Source organism: Cavia porcellus, unplaced genomic scaffold (genome assembly GCF_034190915.1).
Source record: "Cavia porcellus strain 051 isolate PalLab524CR breed Dunkin Hartley unplaced genomic scaffold, mCavPor4.1 scaffold_18, whole genome shotgun sequence".
In the NCBI taxonomy this organism is placed as follows: domain Eukaryota; kingdom Metazoa; phylum Chordata; class Mammalia; order Rodentia; family Caviidae; genus Cavia; species Cavia porcellus.
Window position 1 is genome coordinate 51,390,288 of NW_026947501.1, and position 21,583 is coordinate 51,411,870.

At 36.7% G+C, this 21,583-nt stretch overlaps 1 protein-coding gene across 4 annotated transcripts in view; it reads left to right on the forward strand.

Moving 5' to 3' along the window:
- Positions 1 to 21,583, forward strand: part of Rev1 (REV1 DNA directed polymerase) — an 87,084-nt gene that overhangs the window by 13,025 nt on the left and 52,476 nt on the right. For 3 of the 4 annotated variants that reach the window (XR_010040768.1, XM_063229853.1, XM_063229854.1), the window contains exons 2-3: positions 12,288 to 12,348; positions 13,482 to 13,608. The exons of the other annotated variant lie outside the window; for it this stretch is intronic. Coding sequence is in view for 2 of the 3 variants with exons in the window: in XM_063229853.1 (XP_063085923.1) it covers positions 12,298 to 12,348; positions 13,482 to 13,608 (178 nt within the window). In the remaining variant the exon portion in view is untranslated. The remainder of the gene's footprint in view (positions 1 to 12,287; positions 12,349 to 13,481; positions 13,609 to 21,583) is intronic. 4 annotated transcript variants of the gene reach the window in all.

Here is a 21,583-nt window from a genome sequence, read left to right on the forward strand (position 1 = left end):
GTCAGTGCCTCTAATGTAGGATTCTGTATGATAGTTTTATGTAAATCTTTTTTTCTCTGTATTGTTGTTTATGCTTACTTTACTTACCTTGAAAACTGCAAATTATAGTAAATGCACAGTGCATGAGGAGTAAACTATTCAATAAGACTTGAAATTTGTAGGGAGGAGTAGAAAGTGAGATAGACATTTTGTCACTTGTAATCTAAAACCTTCAAGGGGTGAGTTGCATCTTCTTAAGTTGTACAATTCTATTTTGATCATTTTGGAGCACTTTTAAGCACTTCCTTTTTGGGTATCTTCAATATGAAATTTGTTGTTGATTTTCTATGTATTTGTTGCATTATCAGTGTCTCAAATGTAGGATTCTGTATGGTAGGTTTATATAAATGAAACTATTTAGTGTATCCTGTCTTCTGGCCCCTGTCCTGTCCTTGTCACTGTACGTTTCTCATTCACCAATCTAAATACACCAAAGGTGTAGACAAAAATCTTCCTAAAACAGCAGCATCCCAATTACCTGTGAATATTTAGAAACTTGGCCCCAGTCAAGTACCTATAGGTTCTGAATCAGAAAGGCTGAAGTTGGGAGAGGCAGCCTGCATCATCCCTGTCTTCCCCACCTTCTATCCTTCTACCTCCATCCTGCATACAGGGCACACCCTCAACCTTTTTTTTTTGAGACAGGGTCTTGATAAGTCTCTGTTAAGATGCCATGCTGGACTCAGACTAGTGATCCTCATGCCTCGGCCTTCTAGGGTTGCTGGGATTATAGGTATGTACCACCATGCCTGGTTAACAGTCTTTGTTTTAATGATTCAAATCCATCTTCAAGCATGAAAACCACTACTAAAGAAAATCTCCATTTTGGTATTAACCTTCTTTTTCTTTTCCCTTTTTATTGGTACCAGGGATCAAACTCATGACTGCCTGCTTGCAAAGGCAAGCGCTTATGCCGTGATCCCCAGCCCCTAACCTTTTTCTCCAGCTAAGTTACTTGTATTTCTAGTCCTACCTTGGCCTTTGAAATCCCTGATTCACTGCCCCTTAACCTTTCCTATAGATAATCATTTGTTACTTTTTAGTTTCACTGGCTTTTTACCTGATACTTTTTTAAAAAGTCATTTTATCTCTAGAACATTCTTTTGTTTTCTTACCTGACTCTTGCTTCTGGACATGCCAAGTAGGATTGTTACCCAAAATTTTGGGGCAGAAGCCACTGCTACAGGGTTCCATTAAACCAGACTTGGCCACCATCCCATAATCCCAGTCAAGGAGAGGAGCAGTAATGAAGGGAAGGGAAGTAGCTTTAATCAGCATAGCTGCTCTAGGAAGCACAGATAAAAGGTTTCAAGACTGTCTTCAAGGGGTTAACAGGAACTTTGAGGTCTTACAGAAAGGGAAGACAAACTAGCCTTGAGGTTTTGCATATCCAGCAGGGTATGTAATCTGGGTCACATTGTGGTCTGGTTGATCCTATCACAAGACTCATTCTGGGAGGGCCATTACTTCAGGGAGAGATTTGGTTACTGTCCGATGATGGCTCTGTTTATAAGGGAATAGTCTCAGCTCCAGTCCTGGGGCTGGAGACTAACTTCAACATGGGGTGGATTGAGAGACTGCTTTTTATCTGCGCAGCGACAGGTTTAAAACAGTGATTTGAAACTTTAGGCATTACTCCAGGGCTTTTGATGGTAGATGTTGTAAAAGTTGGCAATTAAAGTCCTAAAAATTACTTTACACTTACATTGGTGTCCCCAGTCTTGAAGAGAGGAATGAGACAATACATAATTTTAAGGCTAGTAAACCTTGTCCTTGAGAGAACAACATAGCAAGGATTTAATCTAGTTTAAGGTAGTAATGGAGTCAAAATGAAGGCAGAAGTGCCACGCTTTGCCAAGCTTTTACTCACTGAGCAGAGTTGTTTAATAAAAGCAATTATGTCATGTGATTTGGAACATTGGAAACCAGGTGATTCTGTTGTGCTCTGGAAGGCTAGAGAATTCAGTTCTCTTTGATGCTTTAGCAAAATGATGCCTCTACTTCTATCCCTTCTTTCCTTTGTCTGTTTCCTGGGGAGACAGTTATTAGTAATTCTTTTAAAATGCCCTCTTGAACTTGTATTTACATGATTAGTGTCGTCAAATGAAGCATAACCAAAGAGAGAGTCGTTTGATCTACCTCAGATTGAGATAGTGCAAATACTTGATACGTGCTTTAAATATCAGTACACCCATGTATTTGTCACTGGCTTTAGTGATAATTGAAATGAAACCAAAGCATGAATTTATAGAAAACACTTGTAATTAGAAAGCAAGAAAAAAAGACAGGAAAAGACACAAGCTTGAATGCTGAAGGGGACATATACTAATATGGGTTTAAACTGGCACACAAAAATAGGAGGCCACCTTTTAAGGATTAGCTCAGGTTGGCCAGGCTCTTGTCTTTGTTTTGGTCCTAGTTTTGTAGCTGATGATGAATCCTCATGATTTTGGGCAGTTCATTGTCCATGGGAGGGAGGAGTCCTTATGACTTCAGGGGCAAGGTCAGTAATGCAAGACTCGGTTGGAATCAACAGTGGCCACAGGGCTAGGGTGATGGAGACTGCTGGACATAAAGGTTTTCAGTCTTGAAGGGCAGTGGGAGGGGCTAGGTTAGTGGTGCTGAATCCACAGCACAGCACGTGTGTCACAGGGAGCTGTCTGTGTCATAGAGAGCTCTGAAAGGTTCACTATCACTGCGCTAGGTAGACCGAGAGTTACTTAGTGCGAATTAGGGTCCAGATCTATACAGATAATAAAGAACCAAGGTCTGACTGTAACTTAAAAGGTCAGTGAGCCTATTAGGAACAAAGTTGTTGCTGTCTCTGGGTGTGTGCTTCTCATGAATATGGCTTAGTTGAGGGTAGCCTGGAAGGAACTTATTTGTAGGACCTATTTTCTTCCTTAGTACTTGTGTTACAAATACGGCTGTGCTGTGTCTGGCTCAGGCAGGTGCTGGATTTCCAGGTGAATAAACACCTGTTTTGTTGAATTGTGTCAGGCAAGTTCACTTTAGTAGGCTTGTTCTTGCTTACTTTTTCAGCACTTCATGTGGGTGCCATTATTTTTTTCATTAAAGATTTGGGAATATTAATTTTTTAAAAGTAAGTGTAATTTTTGTACCACAAGCTAGCAGTGGGCCCTGTTGAATGTTAGAGCTTGTCAACCTTAGAAAGCAGCTATATGCAAAATAAATACTACTTGGCCTGTTGTTCTGTAGATGTAAAGATAAATTGTAGATATATAAAGAGCTTTTGGGGGTGGGTTTTGTAAAATGTCAGCTATTAATGATGGTGGACTTAAATGTAAGAATTTAAACTTAAGTTTTAAAAATTTAAGGTACACTGAAAGGAAAGAGTATAAAGTATCAGGTGGAATTTTTAAGCAGTAGGAATATGGCTAATTTTTCCTCCCCTTTACTGTTATTTTCTGGTTTTTCTGCAGTAAATACATATTGCTTTTGTAAGTAGAGTAGGGAAATATTTTTGCAAAGGAACACCTAGCAAGATCGAATACTTAGAAGCATAACAAAGCAATGTAATCAGTAATGGGAAACTAATAGAAAATGGTCAAAAAATCAGGCTCACTTCAAAAAAAGGCTTATATTCAGAAGCTTTTTTTCTTTTTTTGTGGGGGAGTGTTAATGTGCCACTTTTATTTGATAGGTTAAAGTTCTTTTGAGTTTTGTGTTTATTGATCAAGATGATAATCTTACCTGGGTGAAGTAGTGCTACTTGGAGGGCTTAAGCAGAATTGATTGAGTCTAGAAGTTCAAGCTAGTTTGGCAACATAGTGTGAGACCCTGGCTCAAAAACAGGTGATGCTTCCTCCAGTACAGGAAAAAAGTAACAGGAAAATGTTTCAGTATGAGGTGATACCTTGGAGCTGGAAGGGTAGTAAGTCATATTATAGGCAGCTAAGTTAGATAGAAATTAATATATAGTCAGGAAGGGACTGGGCTCTCAAGGAAGTCAGTGAAAAAGACACCAAAATTGTGGCTGAAGGTGTGTGAAGACCAGGCCTCAAGATAAAGATACATTGTTTAGATCTACATGCCTCCTTAAGGCATAAGCAGTAGGTTGGAATTATACTGTAATCAACATCACCTGGTTCAAAAAGTCCAGCTACTGGTCACCCAGATGGATGTCCAGAGCATCTGGACCCATCCCTCCCCAGAATACCTTTATTCTTTTCAGGTACCCTTGCCATGTGCCCTGTCTCCCTGTTGGATCAATGTTAGCAAAATTTTTGTGTATAAAGCCAATGCTGGGAACTATAACTCAGGGCTGGCTTTAGTATTTTAAAAGATTATAAATACATAATATACTACTCACAGCACTGTCCTTAGAATGTAAACTGCCACACCAGGCATACTGGTACAACACCTGTAACTTTAGTACTCAGGAGACTGAAGGAGGAGGATTCCTGCAAATTTGAGGTATTTTGAGGATTGCTGAGCTACACAGTGAGTTCAAGTAAACTGACATTTTTATTAAAATCTGTGAAAGCAAAAATGAAGACTAAAGCCAGTAATTGTACTTTGGTAGAAATTGCATTAGAAGCCCATAATACTCTATACTTAAGTGCCTGGTTTTTGTTTTTTTTTTTTTCAAATGCTTGGCAAGTGACCCTTCAGAATTTAAACTTGCCTGATGTGGAGAATGGTCTGGAAGAATGCTGGGGTTAACTAGGGTGTGACATTCAGGAGTCTCTGTAGTTGCCAGTACAACTTCTTCCACAGTCTGAGAACTGTAGCCTTAGACAGTGATTGTCGATGGGTGAGTCAAAACAAAAATCTCAAAGCAGCTGTGTTTTTATGTCTAAAGGTTACACAAGCAAGCTGTGTATCTGTTGTTGGAGTATTTACCATGTAAGGAAAAGATCAGGGCACCTTGTGACAGTGCTTGTTAAACTGGGTACCCCATACCTAACACTACTGAGGATGCAAAGACAATACACAGTCCTTGTAAATTATTGAAGTTGTCATCCCACTGACTTCATTTGCAAGGGGAAGCCACTTTCCCCCAAATAAACAAAGCTAGAAGGCACAGCTTTACAGATTCCTTGAGAGAGGTAGCTAGCGCCTTTCCCAGCTTTGTGCTCTGCCTGAACACCAGGTAACCTCCCCTCTTCCTTGTAGTTTTACAGTCTCTGGAATCCTAGCAGCCTCAGAGTTCAATTTTTTAAGTTGTAGTAGAATGCAAATAACATTAAAACTTAGCATTTTGCCCATTTTTCAGTGCACGGTTCAGTGGCATTAACACTGTTGTACAGCCATCACCACAATTCATCTCCAGAGTGCTTTCATTCTACCCACTAATAGTGACTTCTCCAGGGTGCATGGCGCACACCTGTAACCCTGGCTGAGGCAGGAGCATCGCAAGCTTGAGGTTAGCCTAGACAACTTGGATGGGCCGCATCTCGATTTATAAGTGAGTGGATGAGCACGTCGGGATATACTGCTGTACTCCTTGGGTTCTATCTTCATTGCCAAACAAAACCGTAACACCCTCCCTCCCCATGCACCCAGCCAGCATTCTTTCTGCTGTTGTGAATTTAACTACTTGAAGTCTCTCATGTGAATGAAATCATAAAAGTATTTGTCCTTTTATGAATGTCTTATTTCACTTTGTGTAATATCTTCATGTTTCATCTATGCTTTAGCATGTGTTGAAATTCCCTTTCCTTAGGTTTGTTGTTTGTTTCTGGTATTAGGGGTTAAAAGAGGGGATTGGTAGGTTACCTAAGCTAGGCTTGAATTTGAGGTGTTCCTGCTTCAGCCTTCCAGAGTGCTGGAATTACAGGTGGCAAGAAATGTCTTTTCTAAGGCCAAATCAGTTTTCATTCTGTATGTATATACCACATTTTGTTTACCCATTTATCTGTAATGTTTGGCTACTGCAAATAACGCTGCAGTGAATGCTATATGAATATACAAATATCTGCTGGATCTCTATTTTCAGGTTTTTTTTTTAATTGACATATACCAGAAATAGAATTACAGGATCATGGTAATTCTGATTGTTTGAATAATTGCCACAGTTTCTGTAGCAGTTGCACCATTTTATATTCGCACCAGCATGCCAATGTAAGTGCCTTTCCAGCACTGTCAACACTTACTATTTTCTTTTTAGTAGTAGCTATCTTGTTGAGTGTGAGATGGTATATCATTGTGGTTTTGACTTGCATAATGATTAGAGTTGAGCATCTTTCCTGTGCTTACTGGTTTAAGTCTTTTTAGAGAAATATACTTTAAAATCCTTCACTTATTTTTTAACTGGGTTATCTGTTTTAAATGCCAGATTGTGTAATGGAGTTTTTAAAATATATATTCAGTGTTTTAAATGCTTTATGTATAATTTATAAACATTTATTCCCATTCTGTAGTTCTGTGTGGTTGCTCTTTCACTGTTGTGTCCTTTGATGCCCAGGTTTTTTGTTTTGTTTGTTTTCTGTTCTGTATTAGGGGGTTGAAACCAGGATATTTGTACTGAGCTACATCCCCAGCCTTTTTAAATTTTGAGACAGGCTTTTGCTAAATTGCCCAGGGTTGGAATTAAAATCCCGCTTTAGCCACCTAGCATGCTGAGATTTACAGGTGTGTGCCATCATACGTCTTTGATGCACAGAAGTTTTAAATCTTGATGTTCATCTTCATTTTCTTCTTCTATGCCTTTGGTGTCATATCCAAGAAACCATTGCTAAATCCAGTGTCCCAAAGCTTTAACCTAAGGTCTGGGGATTTAGCTCAGTGGCATAAGCACCTGTCTGGCAAGCATGAGCTCATGACTTCAATCCCTGGTACCAAAAAAAAAAAAAGAAAAAAAAAGCTTTAACTTACGTTTTCGCCTCTTACATTTAGGTTTTTGATCCATTTTGAGTAATTTTTATATATGGTGTAAGATAAGGATTCATCCTCTTTTGTATATCTACTCAGTTTTCCTTTTACGATTTATTAAGAAGACTGCCCTTTTCTCATTGAATGGTAATAGACAAGTCCTTTTAACTGCAGATGTCCCTGAAAGGGTCATACTTAAACTAGTTATTAACCAGTTTCATTAGTAAATACCTTAGAGAACTTGCTTTTTGTCTTCAGGGTTTCAAGGTAAAGATGCCTTGAAGACAAAAAGAGATATTGAGTAGAAATATGGGAAAGAGCCAAAAACAGACTTACTTAATTTCAGCCGTGTTCATAGATCTGGTGACCACAGTCTACTTGCTTTCTTTTGTGTTGTATTGGTATATTGTATTATACTTCTGAATTGTGCTCATTACTCATTGCATTCTTGTCTTCATATTAACTTTATTCAGCATTTGTTTCTTTCTTGTTTTTGTGGTACTGGGGATCAAACTCACAACCTTTCACTTGGCAGGCAGGCGCTTATGCCACTGAGCTAAATCCCCAGCCCAGCAGTTGTTTCTTAACATACATTAAATGCAGGTAAGATAATCGCATACATCTACATATGACTATGGTAATGAAACTGATTAAAAGCCACTCAAAGGTAGTATCACTTCTTAATAACCAGTGGACTTTAAAGTTATAAATCTGTAACCAGCAAATTAATACTGATGAATAGGTGTTGGTGTGTTTTCAGTATGTGCAGGGGAGTTTTACTGGTGTGTGATGAACTGATTGGAACTTAACAGCGTTAATATTCTTCAGTGAGTCAATGGAATATCAGCTTCTCATGAAAAATGATTGCTCCTGCAGATGAACATTCTCTGTGTAGATACTGAAGTGCAACAATAACCACGATAAAGAAGCAAAATGAAGCTCTTTTTTGTTAGATTTGGCCAGCTGCTAAGTTTACACAGTGGAACCTTATTTGCTTGCTACCTTTTAACTCCCAGCTCTTTCCTCTGCCACCTCTACTTTTCATCTGTGGATGACCCTTAAGGGAGTCTGCTGAGCACTGATCAGTTACACTTGTTTTATAGGTGATGAAATAAAGGTTGAGTGCTGTTGGACTTACTTGTATCATAACTAGGAAGTTATTGAACTCGGAGTTGAGCCCAGATCTTGTGCTTTGAGTCTGTGCTTTCCATTATCTTGTAGACCACAGATACTTATTTAAAATAACAGTGATAGGTACTTTATAGTTTTTGAAAGGGTTTTTCACATATGTGGTTTCACTTGATTTTCATTCTGTGAACAGCAAGGTAGAGTACTACAGTTGCAACAGTGTTTATTGAGGGTATAACCTGGATGCTGGGGACAAGTACTTTTACATATATGAATTAACTCTATCCATTTTAAAACTAAGTTTTTGAGACCCATGTTGATTTCTGTTAATGCGTCTAGGACAGGTTGGTAGGTTATTTTAGGTTGTGCATTACAGTTTTAAAAACCTTTATCACTTTCCCCAAGGCCACCAAGCAGTAGAGAATAAGCTTGACAACGGATTCTATAAGAGTTTTCCTCTGAAAAGATGATGATTTTTCTTTTCCAGTCTAGCTGGGCAGGGCAGTCTCTTAGTGAACAGAGTAGAGGGGACTCATTGCAATTCAGAAGTTGCTTGCAACAGAGAGGAATGGGGTATTTCTGTCAGGTGTTTGTGTCAGATTCCTTACCCTCCTTCCTTTTAGGGAAGTCCTGTTTAAAGAATCAGTCATCTAGATTAGAGAGATGTCCCCCGATATAGCTGCAGAGGCACTGCCAGAGCAGCTTTGTTTTCTGTTGATCCTTACTAGTTAACAGAAACTTATGTCTTAACATCATGACACATCGCAGTTTCCATGAATAGATTATACGTTAGCTCCTTCCTGATTTCACACTATACGCATCTCTCTGCATACTTGTAATTAATTCCATCTGCTGTGTAGTTCTTGTTTGAATCAAAAGTACATCATTTGCCAATTTTGTTTACTACTTTGAGAGGAGGTATCTGTGATAAAGTGCTTTAGGCCAGATTTTGATTGAATTTTTGAAAGGATGATTTACAATAAGAGAAATAAAAAGTAGATGAGATTAAATAGGTTGGATGTGGTGGTACACACTTGTGATCCTAGCACTTAGGAGGGTGAGCAGGAAAATCACTCTGAGTTCGGCAAAACACTGGTCCTCCACCCAAAAAAAAAATTAAAAAAAATTAAAAAAGATTAAATATTCAGGGTACTTTTTCAAATATTGATGTATTGGGCCACAGTATATTTGGAGCATATTTCTGTTGCTATCATGTTTTATAGTTTACATGTAAGTTGACTATCTTTATGTCTGGATTTCCTATCATACAAAAGATTGAGAATTTTATGTGTGTGGCATATTTTTAGTATTTTCACTATATAATAGTTTTAGTGTCTAAAAGGTAAGTTTGGGTCTCAAAGTATGAGCAGTAAAAGTAAACTTAAGTGTTGATAAACATGTGTGTTGTGTGTTTCCTGTCACTGAAACTTTCTTTTATTTGGCTTTATAGTAGAGCTCTTTTACTACATACCATGTTGATCTACTGTTGCTATTTCCCAAATTTGTGGAACTGCGTGATATAGTTTGTTTTGTGCTCCAGGATGCCTCCATCCTATCTTCCTGAAACTTTCCCTTGAATTCATTTTGTAAGGTGTGCCTCATGCTCATTTCCTTTTAGGTTGAAATTTTTTAGAATTCTTTTGAATAAACATGGTTATTTAAAAATGTTAAAATTTAGTATCTATGGTCTCTATAGGTCTATGATTTTGTTCTGCTGGTTCTCACTAAATTTTGCTTGTTTGTGTATGACATTAAATTTGCACAACTGATTGTGGAAGTGTATGACATACAGGATGTTGTCATCATCCTCTGTGGTGGGTTTATCTTTGGTTCTGCTGGGTGTTTTTGCACTCTGGCAGTCCAGGATCACCTTCATCTGCTTATACAAAATGAAAATAAGTAATGCAGAATTCAATTTCTTCCAGGTTGGGCCTATTCACTTTCAGTTTAGTTTTACTTTTTAGTTTTTTAGTCTCCCAGCTACTCTTCTAGAACTGGCAAGTGTCCACAGAGAAGCAGTCGATCTCATTGATGTGGCAAATCTCCTCTATGGATTTTTTTGTCCTCTTCTGATTGTTGCCCAGTGATCTTCACTAGATAGGTCTTGTATGCCTGCAATGTTTAAAAACAGTCTATTGTCCAGCATTCATCTTTCTTTCATTCTTGTATGACTTCATTAAAACATTAATAAGGATTTTCTTAGTGGTTTTAGAGTTTACCGAATCTTTTTTTTTTTTTTTTTTTTTTTTTTTGTCTTTTTCGTTTTTATCGGTACCAGGGATCAAACTCACAATTGCCTGCTTGCAAGGCAGGCGCTTATGCCACTGAACTAAATCCCCAACCCCGAGCCTACTGAATCTTAAATAAATGGGGATCTTAAATGATTGAACAAATAAACTTTAAAATGTATTTTATTCTTTGATTTATCTTTATACAGCAGGTTGATAGCTGTACTTAATTACTTATTGTATGCACCCTTAGCATAGAATGTCCTGAATGTTCACTATTTGTAAGAGTAGATATGTGGATCCAGACTTAATGTGAAATCAAGAACTGTATATTAACATATTCTGTATTCTTTGTAAGATCAGGAGTTAGACCAAGGGAACTACTTTAAAAAGACAACAAATAGAAAATAAGGCAGTTCTAGGACTTGGTAATGAGCATACACCCTTAAACTCTATCAAACTGAAGAATCAAAATTCTCTCTAAAAGAGTTACTCAGCTTCATATTTTCAGAGCACTTTGCACATTCTCCTAAAACATTTTGTCTATCTGCTGGGACCTAAACTCTTTGAGAAATTATTTATGTATCATTTAGGCATTTTTTAAGTGTGGACTTTATAGGTTCATTATTAATAGAAATGTCAGCAAAGAGAACCAAATCTCACAATATTCCAAAAATAAGAGTATTTGAAAGAAAACAGCTGCTAATGTGTGTGTCATGTGTTAAGCTGTTAAGTAAAAGATTTTCGTGAATAGTATCAAAGGTAATTTGACTCCATTAATATACAAGGCTTTATAAACATTTGGTACAAAGCTATATAGTACTTGAAGAAAAATATCTAAGTGAAGGTTATTGTACTAGATAAGGTGTGTCCCAGCAGGTGACCATTTTGGTTAGAAGAATTGGACTTTTACAAGACATTTCAGTTAGTGCCTATTTTGACTTAACGAATTGTTTTATGTCTTGGGTAACACTAGTCCCACTCATATGAGAGATGAGCCATCATTTGGTCATCTTGGTGGTTTTACAGTTAAGTGTTGCTGTTAGGAGAATTGTAGTTTAACTAGATCAGTATCAGTAATAATCTTGTTGGATCTTATCTCATATGATGTATTGACTTCTTTTAGGGCTCTTTTGCAGAATATTACACTATGAATACACCTTAAGTATCCAGTATATAAGAAGAAAGTGAGTTGAAAATCTGTATTACAGGCCAGGTGTGGTGGGACATGGCTGTAATCCTAGCACTTGGGAGACTGAGGAAGGAGAAGCACCGATGAGTTTGAGGCCACCCTAGTGAGTTCAAGGCCAGCTTGAACTAGTGAGACTGTCTTAAAAAAACAAAACAAAATAAAATCTGTATTACAGGGCAGTTGTTTTTTAAATTCTTTTTCACTAATTAATGGTAACAAGTCTGGTGTGGTGGTCAATGCCTCAGCATTTGGGAGGCTGAGATAGGAAGGTTGCTGTGAGTTCAAGGCTAGCCTAGGCTACACAGTAAGTTTAAGTAGGCCAGTTTAAAATATACAGCAAGACCCTGTCTCAAAAAAAAAGAAAAACCAAAAATTAAAAATTAAAAAAATAATTAATGGTAACAAGTGCAGCCCTGTTAATTGATGCTAATCTCTATGTACATGCACATTAGTATTGCTGTTCAGGAACACATAAAGATTTTCCTATTGAAGTAGAAATTTCAAATAGTTAAGCATGATACTTCTGTGGGAGCGTGTTTTTATTTGTTTGTTTGTTTGTTTTTGTTTTTTTTGTGTGGTGCTGAAGGTTAAACCCAGGGCCTTGTATATATATAAGGCAAGAGCTGTACCACTGAGCCACATCCCGAGCCCAGGAGTGTGTTTTAAAAGGGGTAAATTTAACTTACAAAGCTTCCTGAGAGCGGTATATTTTTGGAAAAAGTTTACTCAATACTGTACTTTTGGCTGTTACTAATTGAATATATGAATTTATTTTAGTGTCAGATTTTCTTGACATTAAAGTAGAATATGACTAGGAGTGCATCGTGTTGGAAAACTGACCTATCTTTTTTCTCTCAATACAGAAGCTCCACCATGAGGCGAGGTGGATGGAGGAAGCGAGCTGAAAATGACTGGGAAAAATGGGTGTGTTTTGAAGAATAAAAATAATTATATCAGAATAGCTAGTTTTTTCTCATTTTTCTTTTAGTTTATGATGTGGCTTAAGAAGTAGATTGTAAATTGATTCATATACCAACTGATTTTTCGTAGTGCTTTGAAAACCTTGTAGTAGCGATAGTATCAATAAATCTAAACCCTTAAACTTTTCAGGAATTTTATCTGGAGGAAGTAAATATTCTGCACATAGAAATTTAATGTATGATGACTTTATTTAGTATTGTTAATGATAACTCCTAGGGAAATACATATTCAAAAATAGAAGATATACGATCTTATTTTTGTGAAGCCTCTCTGATCTGAAGCATAAAAATAAAGTTTGAAAATAATACCCCAAAATGTTAATGAAATTGTACTGATATTAATACTTCTTATCTTACGTTTTCTAAAAATTTTTTTTTACTGTGAGCATGTTAATACTTTAATTGGCAAAAATGATGAGTCATTTCCATTTTGAAAACGGAAAAGTACTTCTAGAAATCTGTAGCTTCAGATTGAAGACCTTTAGTTCAGAATGTTTATGCTTGCTTTGAGGCTTAGGAAAAAGTAAGGCTGAATTCATACTTACTAAAGATTTCTGATGGTTTTTTTTTTTAATGTATTCTTTCTGAGGTTGAAGTTACCTAATGAAAACTAGTACTACTATTAAATAGACTGATAAGATCCAGAATTTAGCCATTGAATCATTCATTGTAGCCTTGGCCCATGTATAGGACAGATTGCTTCCTTTGTGTTCCTTGTATAGAAGAGAGGAAGCCAGATTAAAATGTGTTCTTAGATCACTTGTTTCATTTTTGATTGGTTTATGCTTTGTTGTAACTCGATTATTTAAGAGCAGCATGTTTTGATGTCTATTTTTTATGATTGACTTAGCTTTTTCCTCTTTGAAAGTAACTTAAGAACTGAGAATATAGTTGACAGAGGTAAAAGTCTTGTTTGTCTTGCCTAGTTTGTGACACATATAGAGATCATTTTTATTTTGGTCACTAGCCCAGAATAAAGTCTTTATAGTTTTAAAATACTAGTTCCTTTAAAAAGAAAAATAAGAAGTGGGAAGATACGCAATTTTTGTAATTGATCTGCCTTTTCTTTAATTCTAGGGTGGGTATATGGCTGCCAAGGTCCAGAAATTGGAGCAACAGTTCCGGTCAGATGCTGCTCTGCAGAAGGATGGGACTTCATCTACCATTTTTAGTGGAGTTGCCATCTATGTTAATGGATACACAGGTTGAGTACTTTGTTACTTTTTAGGAGCCCTGCTTTGGCATGTACTATTTTAGGATTGAGAGTGATTTTTTTTTAAGCATCTGCTTTCAATTAATTATCATTTGTATAATATTTTAAAAATCAAAACCTTGCTTACTCAACTCTTCCTTCCCATCCCACTTTCAGTTTTTAATTTAAAAATGTAGCTTTAAAAGTTAAACGAGTTTAAAAAGAAAACTAGTAGAGATCTTTATGAGTAGATTTAGAAGATTAATACACATGGACTTGAGAATAGCTGCACTGGGGGGATTTGCTGAGGGTTATTTCCTTAGGAAGTCATAGCTATATTTTCCATCCTTCCTTCTTGGTGGGTACAGTATATATGTATTCAGTTTCCAATAGAAGAAGCTGGAAAAAGGTTTAAATCTACCTGCTAACATTTTGATTACTAAGAGGAAAAGATAGAGGCAGAATTCTCAGTTTAGGAGATAGAATTTCACTCTTTTCTCCTGTTCATTTTTCATCCTTTGCCCTACCACTTTGCTGATTGTCATTGAATTCATTATCTAGAAGAGATGAGGTCATCTGTTTTGAGTGAGGGAAGAAATCTAGAAATTCTAGTTTACCTCTTGCACAGTTTCAAATGTGAACTTTCAGTTTTAAGATTTATCTACACACCACTTTGGAAAGTACCCAGGGCTTCTGTTTCATGAATTTCTATTGATTTTATTGGCACCAAACAGTATATTTCTGGGATTCCACATAATCAGCTTGGATTTATCTTTTCACTTGGCTATTGATACTGGATTTTACTCCCGTTTGTTTGTTTTGTTTTGTATTTTTAATTCTTCTGGGGGGGATTATGATCACTGTAGGGTTTTTGTTTTAAGTGAATGGCTGTACATATTTGTATCCATCTGTTAAATTATTTTTGTCTTATTTCCCAACTGGCTGGTACCTACTTATCCTGAAAGTTTCTATACATCATTTCCCCTTGGTTGTCTGATTGTCTTCCTACTGGTTTAGGTGATTTCACATGGTTTTAGAGACTATAGCAACTTTTTTATATATCTGCATTTTAGTCCTCATGAGACTTTTAGACCTCTCTTGACCTTTTTACTAGGCAAAATCAAGATCTCTGTCATCTTTGTTGCATGCTTACTGATTCTACACTGACTGTACCTAACCATTAGGAAATGTTTACAGAATTAAAACTCAGTATTAATGAATTAATATCTTTGGCTGATACCATGAAGGGAAGGCATATTGCTTATAATAAGTTTTGTTGGGGATCATTGACTATTGAGTCTGTTACTCCAAAGTGTATTCTGGTGCAGCTTTGGGAAGTTCACACACAGAAAGCTTATATATTTTCTTATGAGATACTTCTACTTGGCAAATTTCAGGTAGATAGACTTTCTTCCTGTCACTAAAAAATTAAAAATGTCAATAAAAATAAACGTTTTTTATTAGATTAGCCAGGTATGAAAGTCCTTATGTGTTCACCTTCACCCTCAGTCACATAAGAGGAAGAAAAGGAAATTGTCTGTGAGGGAGAAAAAATACTGCAGTCATCACTTACTTGATTGAGACTCTGGAGTTTTTATTCTACTTTAGTTTTGTGTATTTTTTAAGGCATTTCCTGTTTTGAGCCCTTACTGTCCTCTCTTTATTTAGGATAAGAAGAATAATGGTTTGTTTGCTCGTGATGTTAATAGTATAAACCTACAAGTAAAGTTCTGTTGTGCTGGATTTTTTTACAGTAGCACAAGTTGTGATATAACTTTGTCTTTTAAAAAACTTTGCAGTTCTGGTGAATACTTTGTAGTTTTACAAACAGAACAGAATATGCTGTGAAGTGAATTAGCAAATAAATAATCTTTTAAGACAAGTAAGGGATGTCAGTTTTGTAGATGCTTAGTCATGCTCTCCAGACCTTAACTAATATTCCGATTCCCTTAAATAATGGTCCCAATTCTGCCATTTGTGCCTCTTTCATAGCTCCTGTGCCTTCTGACTCAGTGAGCATTGAACCTGAGTTTATGCAGAAGATACCCTACCTCTGCCAGCCCATTTTCCCCACCCTCTGAAGGTTCCCCCCTCTGTAATGTTAACTTGTACACCTTCCATCTTTTTTTTTTTTTTTTTTTTTTTAGTTTTCTTGGAAGTAACTGTAGATTCATATGGAATTGTAAAAATAATGTAGATATATCATGATCTCTTTATCCATTTTCTTCCAGTGATAACATCTTGCACACTGGAATACAATATCACAACCAGGAAATTGACATTGGTATAGTCAAGCTGCAGAACATTTTCAACACTGTTCCTTCATATCACTCTTTTGTACATACCTATTTCCCCTTTCTTTGATTTTCCTACCCTGGAAACCACTAACCTGGTCTTTCTTCCTATAATTTGGTCATTTCAAGAGCGTTGTATAAGTAGAACATGCAGTGTATCTTTTTGGGTTGACTTTTTTTTTACTCAGTATAATTCTCTAGCGATGTCATCAGAATTGTTGTTTGTTATCACTAGTTTCTCCCTCCATATTGCTGAATTGTGTGTGTTCTGTAGCATGGATGTACGTACAACATTTTATTAGCCATTTGCCCACTGTAGGTTATCTGCATTATTTCTCATATTTCACTATAGTCATTAAGAACCTGACGAATTTTCCTAAAGTGACTCTAGTTTACAGTTCCAGTAATAGGGTGGTATATAGTCCACTGTCTTTGTATTATGGGCAGCATTTATTTATGTATTTATCCTAATAAAGATTTTACAACAGGTACAGATGAAGAGGTGGGAGTTGTCATGTCTCTCCAGGAACCTTAGCTGTGTGGAGCTCTCCACTATGTGTTCTTTTAAGTTGTTATGGAGGCTCCATGCTTGGGTATGGTCCCTAATAAAGTGGGTGGGGAAACCTGGACTTTTTTGTGGCCTGTTTGAGCAACATTCTTGGCTCTGGGGTCTGGCACAGGACCCCTCTGGAATGAGGAGGCTCTTCTAACCCACTGCTGGATGAAGGTAGGTCAGACCATTTCTTTATTATTGCCAGCATTTGTTGTTTTTTTATGTTGCCCATTTTTCAGGAGGTAGGTAGTGGCATCTCATTGTGATTTCAGGTGGCATTCCAGTTGCTATATATCCTCAACCAGCATTTGATAAGGCCAAGCTTTTATTTTTTTCTCTTCCATTATTTTAGTGTATGTATTGTGTTACTTCAGTGTGGTTTTAATTTGCATTTGCCTTTTGGCTAATAATTTGGAACAACCTTTCATGGTGGTGGTAGTTTCTTTTTCTTTTTCTTTTTTTTTTTTTTTTTTAAATACTGGGAATTAAACTCAGGACCTTGCTCTTGCCAGGCAGATTCTGTGCCACTGAGCTATATCACTAGCTAATCTTTCATGTTTTTATTTACCATCTCTATCATATTTTGTAAAATGCCTGCTTATTTTTTTTTTTTTTTGGTCTGTTTTCTAGTGAGATATTTAATTCTTTTTTTTCTTTCACTCATTCTTTCTCAGCCTGATTTTGAGAGTTCTTATAAACAGCATTCTGGATTACTACTCTTTTGTCATATGTGTGGTTTGTAAATACAGTATTTTGTTCTAGGCTATAGCTTATCTTTTATCTTGACATAGTCTTTTGCAAAACAAAATACAAATAACTTCAAGGTATATTTTGTTCATTTTCGTTTTAAGAATTGTGCTTTAATCTAAAAACATTGCTTACTGCTAGATCCAGAATGTTTATAGTTTTGTTTTATTTTTAGGACCTATTTTGAGGTTTGATTTGGGTGTTTTCTTGGCCTATTAATACCCACCTGCTGTAGGACCCTTTGTTGAAGTGCCTATGTTTTCCCCTTTGAATTATCTTTGTATGTCTATGAAGAATCATTTGGATATTATTTATAACACTTTAGGACTCTGATATGTATATTAAACCTGTCCATCAATTTTGGGACAATCGACATCTTTATAACACTGAGTTTTCTGTGGACCCTTTTCTCATTTTGTGCTACTATACTTGATTGAACAGATGTATTTTAGATAATGCTTGTGTTAGGAGGTATGTTTGAAACAAGATAGTGATTGATAAAAACTAGATTTTGTGATAAATCTGAGGAAAATGGGTTAGAAGAGTAGAAACATCTGCTTATGGAATGAAGTTGGAGTCAGTCTTTCATGAAAGATTCGGGAGTTTTAGCTTGGTCCTGAATAGTGGTTTTCTAAATGGAAATGAATAAAGGCATTGTAGTCCTAACCTAAATTTTTGTCCTCAGATTTTCTCATTTTGGTTAGTAAGTTTACTCTTGATTTTCTAGATTTGTCTTTATACTTTGGAAATCTGTGTTTCTGTTTGTTCTTTGCCTCCATTGGAAAGTTTCTTCTCTCTCTCCTTCTGGGTACTGGTATTGGGTTCACCCATGAATACTGAGAGCAAATAAGATTTTACCTCCTTACCTAAGCTAGACCATAATGTTTAAATATCATAGTATTGCTGGGCATGGTGGCACATGCTTATAATCCCAGAACTCTGGGAGCCTGAGGCTGGAGGATCCCGCATTCAGACCCACTCTAGCCAATTCAGCATCCTGGCAAGATTCTGTCTTAATGAAAAGGAAGGACTGGGGCTATAGCTCAGTGTGAATACCATGGGTTCAGCCCCCCTCCGCCGAACCAAATTAATCAATTAATTTTGAAACATGATTTTATCTTGTATTGCCAAGCTTTGTTTACATGTATTAAGTTCTTTGGCGTAAGGAAGACTGTTTTATTTGGTAACTCCTTGCCAGACATGGATCAGAGATAACATCTCAGGGCTTTAAATTTGCTAATCCTGTTGCTTCCTTAGGACTTTACCATATAGATCTCTGCTGAATGTTACCTCCTCAAAGAGAGTCTCTCTGTCTTTATCTAAAATAGATTTACTTTGCCTACAGTTGGTCTCTGACCCCTAATCTAGCTTTATTTTTGTCTTTATTACCTTTATACTAGCCCTGATACTGTTACTTAGTGTTTTCTGTCTGCCTAGTAGAAAATAAACTATGGGACATAGACTTGGTGTCTTGTTCATTGCTGAAATCCCATATGTAGAGACTTAACCAAGCACACTGTATGTGCTCAATAAAAATTAGTTAAGTGAGCACATGCATAAGTAGTCTTGTATTTGTATGACAGAATGTTAAGTATATCCACTTACATGGTAATTTAACTCAGGTCTTCTCAGATGTTTAGTTTTTAATAAGAAATGGTACACATTCTAGGCTTACAGAATTATAATCTCTAGGAAATAGGTTCTGGGTATGGGGTCGTGTGTGTGTGTGTGTGTGTGTGTGTGTGTGTGTGTGCCCACATGCACGCACATGCATGCAAGCTCCTTAGCTGAGTCAGTGCTTTGCTTTAAATCTAGTAGTTAGTGCACTGTTAGGTGAAATTTGCGAGTTTTTTTGGAAAAAAGTTATTCTAGTTATTTTCTGTGTTTTCAATGTATGCATTAAAAAACAGGTCTTAATTACTCTAGCACCATTGAAGTTTGTGAAAAAGGAGGGTGTGCAAAAACCAATTTAGAAAATGAAACAAGGAATATGAAAATATTTCTCAACAGGTGAATGTGTCGATTTGGGAGATGAGTCCTCTTACTATTTCTAAATCCTTTTTGGAAATAGATGCCTCCCCAAAATGCTAATAATTATATAACAAATTTTGTGGGGTAATAGAATTGAATCTAAGACTGTGGCACTGAGTTATATCCTCAGTCTTCCCTCACCCCACTTTTTAGACAGGTTCTTGCTAAGTTCCCCAGACTAGATAAGAAATAGCAATCATGCTACCTTAGTCTTCTGCCTCAGCCACCTAGCATTCTAGGATTACAAGCATGTGCCATCATTCCTGGACCAGAAATTACTGTCTGTGGACGGATACGTATCTCTTTCTGTTTCCTATGAGATTCATTTTGCAAATCAGAGATGTAGGAATTCAATGACTACATGGGAGAAAACTTAGTACATTGGTTTATGTTATTTCCTGTAATTGTGCCAGTACCGATGTGCCATTCCCACCTGGTGGGTATTCAAAAATTTGTTCTTCAGGCTTTTGAACCTTTTGTTCAGTTGGGTAAATGTAACTTGTTAATGGGATTAACTGAATTGGTATATCTGAGGTATGTGGCGGGGAGGAAGGAAGCAGGGTTGCTGAGAGAGTTATGGGCTGAGTCTTTTTCCTCACTAGTGACTTGGCTAAGTTATCTTGTTGACAGCATTGTGAGGCTCAAGTGAAATCGTAAGTCAACACGATGCGACCCAACCCAGGAGGTATAGGCCACTTACTTACCTTACTGTTTATATAGAATAGTATAACCAGCATTTGGTCAAGTTCTTGGGACATGAAGAAGAAATGGTGTACATAATGAATATTTCCTGAAAAAAGATGCAGCTAGGAACACTTGTATAAGAGTGTAAACGTTTGTTCATAACATTTTTTTAACCAGATGACAAAAAACTTCGTAAGCTGTGCCAGTGCACATGAAAGTGATGTTTGTGTGGTCGTTGTGTATTACACAATGACATTTGCCATAGTAGAATTTCACTTGTCAAGCATTAGGCTTAATTGTGGCCTAAATTGTGATCCTTTTCATGGTATAAGCCTATGCCTTTTACCTTTACTGTGTGTGTAATTGCCTATTACCTGTAGTTTACTTTAGTTAATCCTGAAATTTAGTGCTGGCAACAGAATATTCTCAGGAAGTATTCTGTTGACTATAACTAACAGTAGAAGTGTTGTGGTATTATTTAAACTTTTGATTCACAGGACACTTCAGTATCCTAGACTGCCTTCATTTTCATGATATACACTTAGAAACATTTTGCTTAAGTAGTGTTGCCAGTTTGAATTTTTAGTATGTTAGAAATCCTTTCATTGCAGTGATAATGGTTTTTCAAACCCAATACTTTATTCTTGTGAGTACACTTGCTACTAGCCAGTGTTTTACTACAGAAATTTACCTGTTTGTATTGCCCCTCCCCCAATAATTTGCCTTAAAAAGGAACTGAATTATTTACAGCAAAAAGAAGTCTGGCATCTCAAACCCTGATGTAGGTTTTCTTCTGTATTTCATTCTAGGAGTTACAGTGTAGTTTCTTTAATGTTTAGATCTTGAATTCATTTTGAATTAATTTTTGTGCATGGTATAGAATTAGGGTCCAGCATCATCGTTTTTTGCATTTGGCTATCTGGCAAATAATGTATTTCATGACATTTTTCCTACAGTGCCTTCTCATACAACCTGGGCACTAAAATCACATGGAAGGGCTTAGTTGTGAAGTAGTTATTATCCAAATGATCTAAGAAAGGGGAGGTTTGGGGGCATGTATATGAAGAACATTGACCCGATTCTTAGAACCGATGATGCTGAGATCCTGTTGCTGAACCCTAACATTGGAAACATCAGTTGTAAGGATTAAGCATAATAAAGTATACAAATGTCTAAAAGATGTAGACTCCAAATTAACGTTTTTTCCCTGAATTCCTTTTACCTGGCTATAGTTCTAAAATACTTAATAATAGCAACTTTATTTTACCATATAGCAAGTCTCTGACTTAGGAACCTTGAAGTTAGGAACTTTCACAGATAGGCACAGACCTCGCATTCCAAACATTGCTCACATCCAAACAAAGCTCACATCTGGCAGACATTGTCACACCTGTGTTGCTGTGTGCTTTACTATACAGTGCGATAGAGTACTGCAGTACAGTGCTCAGTCAGAGCCCAGGGTGTCCGGAAGCAAGAGGAGAATCATTGGTGATGGCAGGTTTGGCTTTTTAATGCTTTGAATTGTATAATTGTGTCAAAAGTATATAAGACTCACTTTGTTGGGCTTACAAATGTTCTCCCAGAATGGAACTCTTTGTTAATTGGAGACTTATTGGTACAAAGAAGTATATGCTTCCCAGGTGTGGTGGTGTACACTTGTTATTGCAGCAGTTGGGAG